Source organism: Sparus aurata, chromosome 17 (assembly GCF_900880675.1).
Source record: "Sparus aurata chromosome 17, fSpaAur1.1, whole genome shotgun sequence".
Classification (NCBI taxonomy): domain Eukaryota; kingdom Metazoa; phylum Chordata; class Actinopteri; order Spariformes; family Sparidae; genus Sparus; species Sparus aurata.
This window is the reverse complement of record NC_044203.1, coordinates 2,150,621-2,159,674: the sequence shown is the minus strand read 5'-3', so window position 1 is coordinate 2,159,674 and position 9,054 is coordinate 2,150,621. Positions and strand designations below refer to the sequence as shown.

Sequence of the window (9,054 nt, the reverse complement as noted above, 5' to 3'; positions counted from 1 at the left end):
AGGTTAGCAGTTGCTATGCCGCTACACAGGTGTCTTTACCCTACAATAAGAGAATAGATATTAGCAACTTACGAGTGGCTGGAGGAGGAAGCTACAGTCACTGTGCTACATACCGGTCAGGCAATCACGGTCGGCATGGTGTGGAGCAACGCGATCAGCAGCAAGCAACGTGCGGCCAGCAGCAACACCCAAGCGAGCCGCTGAAATAAAATAACCACCATGAAAACAACTGGAGGGACAGCGTGAGACCAGACTATAGTCGCTGCCGGCAGCCTACCTGCAACCAAGCGAAGGCGGAAGTGAAGGACGCCAGGAAGTGACGTGACCCAGGCTCCGTCAGGCAAGAGGACAACCAGGTGCCCTATGCCTGCCTTTATAAGGTGCTCCCCCCCAGTGATTGGCTGAAAAGAGCCACACAGCTGAAACCCATGAAACACTCCTTCATACTGCTACAATCGCACTAATTGGCTATACTGTCTCATACCACTTACCTACTTTCACACAGTATTGGCAGAGGAGTAGGTGAGTGGTGCGACATTGTAGCCTAGTGCCATTAACAACAGTAGAGTGAAGGTTTTGCTCCTAATTCCTCTTGAAGAGGAGAAATATCAAGTGCAAAAGCAAGGAAGTTGGGCCATATGTTTATAAAGAATGAAGTAAAGATGACAGGATAGTTTTGAGTAGAACATCAGCAGTCTGAAGAATAGCTGAGTGGAATATTGTACTGTCTTTGCAGTCATCAAGTCAGGCAAAAGTTGTAAATTCATTATTGTTTACATTTTAAACTCCAATTTGTTTACAACAATGTAAAATGTGGTAACATTAAAAGAGTAAAACTTGTGTTGAACAGAACCTTGAACAAGTTCAACAGAACTCTGAACGTGTCACTTAATCTAGTCCTACTCTCAGCTAGTGTGGTTGCTTTTGTTTTCTTCACTGAGCGGTAGCAGTGGGCTCTCACAGAGATCTCATTTGTCTCCCTGTTTTTACCTGATACTTTAATAAAAGTACAAACACATCAAGTGAGAGGTATATAAACATGAGTAAAGCATGATTTACCTGAAGTAGGACGGAGTCATGACTTTAAACACCAAAGCAAGGCTTCTAGCTCAGGCTAGCTAGCGTTAGCAAATTACCTTCAAAGTTGCAAAGATATGACGACACGTAGAATTTGAAGCCTTTATCCAGTTTGCTACGTGGTGTCGTACTGGATGCCCGGACGATCCTCCGTATATCATTGATACCTTAGGCAACTCCAGCAAACACCGTGTATGCTGCAACTCTGTCATCATAGCAGTCTACTGTCAATGTCTAATGCTTTCTTCCGGTAACCGGAAATGTCCAAACATCCTTACGCCAATGCGGAAGTGATGCGTGCATTGAGCCTATACACACGCATTCTTCACACGCTGGAGAAGTAGCAGAGACAGAGATGAAAATGTCCCCATAAGAATGAATTGGAAAACGCCTCCCAAACCCCTGCAATTTTTGAAAAAACTGTAATGATTATCGCCAAAATATTATATGTTGAGTGAGAGGAGACATGGCTGAACTCATGGCTGGTCATGTCGTTTTTATTACTGTCGAGTGAGAAATGAGGGCAGAAAAGCGAGAGACAAATCAGGTACCGTCTGCTCTCCTCCAGAAATTAAAAAAAAAAAATTAACATTGCGGCTTATGGGCCAGCTGCTCCAGTTCTCGTATGGAATCAGATCAGTCTCATAAATAATAAATGTACGGAGAAAGACTCACAAATGTGTTTTGTGATTTATATATAAATGACTCTCCACACACAAATATATTTCAATGCACACACAAAAGGTTTTCAAAATATATAAATGTAAAAAAGTTTCACAAATATTTTTCTGATCCACACATAAATGTTTCATGATTAATATGAATGTAATATAAATCCACATATATATGTATTTAAAAGTATTTGTAATTTTCGTAAAAAATATATTTATATGTTGTTACATTTATATACAAACTGTTGAACTTGCATTTAAAAATCGTTTTTCATTTGTAAACTTCTCTATTTGTGTGTGAAGTTGTCTGCATTTCTGTGTGGATCTTTGAGACTCCCCTGACCTCAGCCGATGCACAAATGCATTTTTTTTCAGATGGAACTGTCTGCAACCAATGAGCTGTCACTCTCATTTTCAGCCAATCACATTAGCTTAGCCCCATGCGGGGAAGGTTATGGCCATTACATTTCAACTGCGCATTTTGCGTAGGGGTCAGAGGTCAGCTTCAAGATGGCGTCGGGAAGCAATTCTGCGGATTCAAGTGTAAGTAAAGGCGTCTTGGCGTGCTTGATTAAATATATTTTGAGTTATGAAACATCATCAACAAACATACTATCATTTGCTAACTAGTTAGCCATAAAATGCCAATAGACAACCAGGGATCATTAGTGAATTTAGCTGCAGCAATATAACACTAGAAACTAATATAAGACATTGAAAACATAACTGTATCGGTAATTTCCTTTCTAATATCTTGCTTGTTTAAACATCCAATACAAATAAGTTGCTAGCAAACCATAATGAGTAAATAGTAGCTCACGAAATTGGATTCAAAGATGTATTGTCAGAAGACTCCGTCAAACCTTAGCCAGTACAGTACTGACTGTAATAGATGGCTGATGGATCTAGCTAGATACAAACTTGTCATGAACGTTAGCTAGAGAGTGAATAAAGTTTTTTTTTTAAACTTTTCCAGGTTGTCATGTTGTGAACTGTAAGCAGCAGCTGAAACATATTTCTATTTATGTATCCCTTAGGAATCACTAAAGCGTGACATCCTCCTGAGATTACATGATCGACTGCTACAAATCCTGGAGAGGCAACCTGTCGATTTAGAAGCCTTACAGTTTGCATGCCATCAGGCTTTTGTTTTGTTGGCAGCTCTAGGTGACACAGTAGGAGAGGAAATATTGACGTCACTTGCTAGTCTAAGGGCGTTTTCACACATGAAGCGACGCCTGCGAGCTAGTTCAGGCAGTCAACTCGAGCTTCACTGCCATATACACACGTGATATGCTTCTCTCCACAGACCATCCCACAAACGCACCCTCTCTATTGAGCGGGTTATTTAAACGCATGAATTTCGCTTCTCTCCCTCTGGCTCGTCAATGCTGCTGTTGCTCTGCACAAGCATCACCGCCCGCTCTTTCAGCGCTTCTCAAAATCATAGACACTGCTATAATTGCTCATGCGATTGCTATCTTACCTCCTGGCTCTGCTGATCGCTATGTCTCTCACTATCTCCGACTTGGGGAGTGAGTCTCCGTCCTCGGAGGAAGAAGTCGGGGTCATCCCCGAAACCCAGGCTCAGTCTGCTGAGGTTCACTCCGGGAATGAATCGGATGCCCCTCGTCTGCGCCGCAGCTCTCGCACCACCCGCAAACGACTCGCCGGATGGCCGGTGCACCGCATCCTGGAGGCGTTATACGCCCGCAACATCCCAGTTCCATCCGGCCTCAACCACGAAGAACTCTTCAACTACCTTCAAGTTCAAGAAAACCCCGCCGGTACCCAAGAGTTAAACTCAGGCGCCGCTCATCCTCCTTCCAAAGGCAAAGCTGCGGCAAAGAGGCGCTCTGCTCCTCAACCAGACGCTCCAAGACCCGCGGTCAATATTCCCATTAAAAGACCTAAGCAGTCACAACCCGGCACCTCTAACGAAGCAGCCATCCTGTCATCTCTTCTCGAAGTGAAATCAGCACTCAATGTTATGAATTCCAGAATACATTCCCTGGAAATCGCGAACTCCTCCGCTCCTAACATTAACAACACGGGCCCATCAGCTTCAACTTCTGACACGGCTCTCGCTGCCCCGCTCCCTGCTGACGTCACACCCCAAAGGAGTCTGGGAACTGCAGTTCCAGCTCCAACCATGGGCTCTCGGTTCCTGCCCCCTGCAGCCGCAATTCCTGATTCCCTCAGGAATCAAATTCTAACAGGTAATTATTATTAATCTTTATCTGAGGATCTATAGGCATACGTTTAATTAAAAGAATATCATTTATTTGCAAACTCTGTTCTATTAATGATTTAATATCAGGAAGTCCTATAGAAATGTATACATTTAAATATATATATGTATATATGTATATATATATATATACATATATATCTGCTCTCATTTAACAGGCCAGGACGTAAATCTGGTGAAGATTCTGTTATGCGGTTCTGAATCTGCCGACAAAAGATTTGTGGACTGCGGGGATTTTTCCGTAGTTCTCAAAGATAGCGATCCAAGACTGTCAAAAACTCTAACTATGGCAGAATTCAATGTTGCCTTTGGTGTCTTCAGAGACACCATATGCGAGAAATATCCACAACGCAGGGAAGAACTTGACACCTATTTGGCTATAATCTCAGACCTTGGTCTCTCATACGGTGGTTCTCTCTTTTATGAATACCACAAATCCTTCTCCGCCAAAGCTGCCATGTACATTCAGAAATTCAATCAGAGACTGGATTGGTCCGTAGTCGACCTGCCCCTAATCAGCAGACATTTTACTGGGCATAAAACTCTAGCCTGCTCTATCTGTGGTTCCTTCTCCCACACAACCTCCCTCTGTCCAAGAACCGCTTTTCAAGATCTGTCTACCCCGAAGCCTCAGCCAAAAAATCCTGTGTTAAATCAGGTAAATCATCCTCCAAAGCGACAGGTATTTTTTCCTTCAGGATTCAAGACTCCTACCTGCATTAATTTCAATGAGAATGTTTGTACTTATCCTAATTGTAAATTTATGCATGTGTGTAGCTGGTGTGGAGACAGCCACCCACGCTCTGTGTGTCCCCGGAGGCTTCGTCCTGCAAAATCGGGGAAATAAACGAGAAGCATCCTTCGACTCCAGTGAATGTTCCAGCTCTCTCCAAAGCTCTTTCAAATCACCCTAACAGATGCTTTGTCAATTATCTCATTACTGGGCTAGTCCAAGGATTCCTAGCAGGTCTATGCTGGCTCCCAAAAGCGACCCATGTCTTTAAGAACCTGCAGTCCGCTCTCAAGGAGCCAGAAATGGTAGATGAGCTCCTAGCAAAAGAGGTGAAAAAGGGCTACATGATAGGTCCATTGTCAAATTCCCCCTTTTCCATCTTCAGAGTAAGCCCAATAGGTGTTGCTACCAGGAAATATTCAAACAAAAAACGTCTCATCATTGATCTCTCAGCTCCTCATAATTCTTTCATTCCGAGTATAAATAGCTTAATCCCTCAAGAGCCCTTTTCCTTGTTCTACGCCTCTGTAGATAATGCTGTGCAGATGATTAAGTCAGCAGGGGTTGGTGCATGGCTGGGGAAAGCAGACATCGTAGATGCCTTCAAAGTCATGCCACTACATCCCTCGCAATGGCATCTTTTCGGTGTAAAATGGCGTTCCAAGTTGTACTTCTCGGTTAAATTGACATTTGGTTGCCGCAGTAGCCCTCGCATTTTTGACACCCTGTCAGAAGCATTATGCTGGATCCTCTACAACATCTGCAAACTCCCTTTCGTCTTGCATCTTCTGGACGATTTTTTGGTAGTTGACTTTCCCTCATCCCCGCCAGCTCGCAGCATCTCCATAGTCAAAAGCCTTTTCCATGAGTTAGGTGTACCTCTTTCAGAAGAGAAAACAATAGGCCCTAGCATGCGCTTAGAATTTCTCGGCATCACGCTTGATAGCATGCTAATGCAAGCATCTCTGCCACAAGACAAGTTGACTCGCATCAGAGAAGCTATCAAATCCTGGTCTAACGCTGCTTTTCTCTCTAAAAGAGATCTTTTATCTCTATTAGGGCATCTTAACTTTGCTATGCGTATCATTCCACAAGGTCGTTCTTTTGTATCACGCTTGCTAGAATTGGCTAATTCCGTTCAAAATCTAAATGACATCGTAGTTTTAGATGAAGGCTGTCGCTCAGATCTGCGGTTCTGGGGCTTGTTATGTGATGAATGGAACGGCATTTCCTTCTTTTACAATGACTTCGTGGAGTCTTCAGATTCCCTCCAGTTTTTCACAGATGCGGCCCCTTCAGTTGGTTTTGGGGGGTTTTACAACAACGAATGGTTCGCAGACGTCTGGCCACCTGAAATGCAGTCCCTTCGTAACGAATCCAAATCCACTGCTCTTCATGAGCTTTACCCTATCGTCGTCGCTTGTTCGCTATGGAGCAGTAGATGGACCAGGAAACAAATCATGGTGTTTTGTGACAACGCTGCTACAGTACAAATAATCAACAAGGGGCGCTCTAAAATACCAATAATTAACAGTCTCATGCGACGCTTAACTTGGACATGCGTTCTAAACAACTTCATTCTGCGAGCTACCTTCATTCCTGGTCATGAAAATTGTGTAGCTGATGCTCTCTCCCGCTTTAAATTTCAGGAGTTCAAAACTATGTGTCCCCAGGCCAAGCCCTCCAGCACGCCTTGCCCGCCATTCAGTCAGATGACTCTAGATTAAGTACGTCCAAGCCTCTGCAGGATCTCCTTTCCTCTGCCTCCAAATACATGAGACTTGGTTTAGCAAAAAGTACTATTAAAGCATATGATTCAGCTTGGTATTTCTTCTCTTCCTTCTGTGCCAACCTCATCCTTAGTCCTATACCAGTAGACATCTCAGTAGTTTGTGCATTTATTGTATTTTCATTTGAGTCCCGCAATCTTCAAATGCAAAGTATAAAAGCCATGCTAGCCGGGATTCAGTTCCACTTAAGATGCCATGATCCAGCATCCCAGAGCCTTCTCGGGAATCCTTCCATCCAGCTGCTCCTCAACGGCCTCAAAAAGGCACGTCCTCCAGGCAATGATAAAAGACTGCCTCTCACCATTTCACTGGTGCATAAGTTGGTGTCTAGATTAAGACAAGGGTGTTTTTCACCTTACATCGATGTTCTATTGGAAGCGGTTCTGCTAATGGCTTTCTTTGGGTTTCTCAGGTGTGGTGAATATACGACCAGATCTCTCTCCTTTAATCCTCAGCACGATCTCACTCTGTCTGATTTAACCTTCGAAGATCACATGTACTCTATATTTCTGAAACACTCAAAGTCTGACAGATCTCGCCAAGGCGTCCAAATTATCATTGCTAAGACTAACACTTCTTTTTGTCCCTTCTCCTCCATGATGAAATTCCTGCAACATCGCTCTCCGACCCCTCGGTCGGCACCGCTGTTCATCACTGATGGTTGCAAACCCATGACGAGATCTTGGTTCTCCTCAAAGCTGCGCGACCTCTTCCTGAGCTGTGGTCTTTCCCCAGAACACTATTCTCCTCACTCCCTGAGAATCGGCGCAGCTACAACTGCAGCTCTCCTTCTGCCTACATCGACGCTAAAATCCCTGGGCCGCTGGTCATCCTCAGCCTTCCAACGCTACATCAGGCTCCACAAGAAGGAGATCTTGTCTGCACAAAAGCTCATGAGCTCCAGTACCCTCTAAATGCATCAATAAAAATCTGGTAGCTACCTCGCTGTTTAATTCTATTATCGCATATCAGGTGGTTTGCTGGGTTAGTATTCATTCAGCTTAGCATGTCTTGCAATGCGCTTACAGGAGGATTGCTGCTCACTAGATAGTATATTCCCTTCATGACCGAGGTGCTCATGGGGAATGGCCACACGGCGGCGGTGCCAGGCCCACACATAGTAGCTTCACCAGATAGTATATTCCCCTTGTAGCCGAGGTGCTCGTGGGGAATGGCCACACGGCGGCGGCGCCAGGCCCACACATAGTAGCTTCACCAGATAGTATATTCCCCTTGTAGCCGAGGTGCTCGTGGGGAATGGCCACACGGCGGCGGTGCCAGGCCCACACATAGTAGCTTCACCAGATAGTATATTCCCCTCGTAGCCGAGATGCTCGTGGGGAATGGCCACACGGCGGCGGTGCCAGGCCCACACATAGTAGATCCTCACGTCAGAAGCGTCGGGCTCCTAATCCGTGGAGTTTTGGGGGAAATACCTCTATCATCACTCCCCAATATCTCATGTAAACATATCCGCGGGGAGCGGTGAGGTCAGAGCCTAGACGCCAAAACAAATCTAACAATGTTCTGCTTCTAATAAACATTTCAAACGTGAGTTGTCTGACTGAAATGAAGCGACGCCTGCGAGCTAGTTCAGGCAGTCAACTCGAGCTTCACTGCCATATACACACGTGATATGCTTCTCTCCACAGACCATCCCACAAACGCACCCTCTCTATTGAGCGGGTTATTTAAACGCATGAATTTCGCTTCTCTCCCTCTGGCTCGTCAATGCTGCTGTTGCTCTGCACAAGCATCACCGCCCGCTCTTTCAGCCCACCACCACCCCAGCATCCACCTGCAGGCTCTGTCTAGGGGGAAATACCTCTATCATCACTCCCCAATATCTCATGTAAACATATCCGCGGGGAGCGGTGAGGTCAGAGCCTAGACGCCAAAACAAATCTAACAATGTTCTGCTTCTAATAAACATTTCAAACGTGAGTTGTCTGACTGAACTATAGTTCATTTGCTCTGGTCCGAATCAGGGACCAACTTTTTACAATGTTGCATATTGCCTCAAGTTTGGTTTGTGTTCACACGGCAGCATTTACAAGTGGACCAAAATGTGTGATGCGCTAGGAAACTGCTCTCTAATTGGTCTGAATTTCAAAAAACGAGGCAGCAATTCAGCTGAATTTAGCAATGAGCAGACAGGAAGTCAAGCACTGAAACAACAACATTATGACATCCGGTTACTTTTCAAAATAAAAAACTCCGCGTTGCCACCAGAACACAAATCTCAAAAAAGAGACAAACACAAGCTCTCCTGCTAGTCTTTCGGTCAGGAACACTTCGTGTTGTTGTTTTTATGACACAGACCTATAACTGCGGTCTCGAGTGATCATGTGATTATTGCGGGAACTCCTTGGCCTCGCGACGCCAGCTGTCTACCGTACTGCGCCGTGTCCGACTCAAAACGCAACCGGGGGTTCCTGGACGGCGGAGCAACACACCTGATCGGGCCGTAACGCAGCGGACACGTATCCAGCGGAAATTTGGGGTTAAGCACTGCTTCCTGCAGTTGGGTCG

The 9,054-nt window shown here is 45.0% G+C and overlaps 1 protein-coding gene across 1 annotated transcript; it reads left to right on the top strand.

Annotated features, from left to right (window-relative positions):
* Positions 1 to 2,981: 2,981 nt before the first annotated feature.
* LOC115566759 (uncharacterized) lies at positions 2,982 to 8,466 on the top strand. The gene is made up of 2 exons (XM_030392735.1): positions 2,982 to 3,967; positions 4,158 to 8,466. The coding sequence occupies exons 1-2, from the start codon at positions 3,217 to 3,219 to the stop codon at positions 4,844 to 4,846; spliced, it is 1,440 nt and encodes a 479-aa protein (XP_030248595.1). The 5' UTR covers positions 2,982 to 3,216; the 3' UTR covers positions 4,847 to 8,466.
* The last annotated feature ends 588 nt before the right edge of the window (positions 8,467 to 9,054 follow it).

Bases quoted from the DNA above. Each gene is read 5' to 3' on its own strand.
- LOC115566759 (XM_030392735.1), top strand. From the start codon at position 3,217: ATGCGATTGCTATCTTACCTCCTGGCTCTGCTGATCGCTATGTCTCTC. The intron at 3,968-4,157 runs GTAATTATTATT...CTCATTTAACAG, and splicing joins CAGGAATCAAATTCTAACAG to GCCAGGACGTAAATCTGGTG.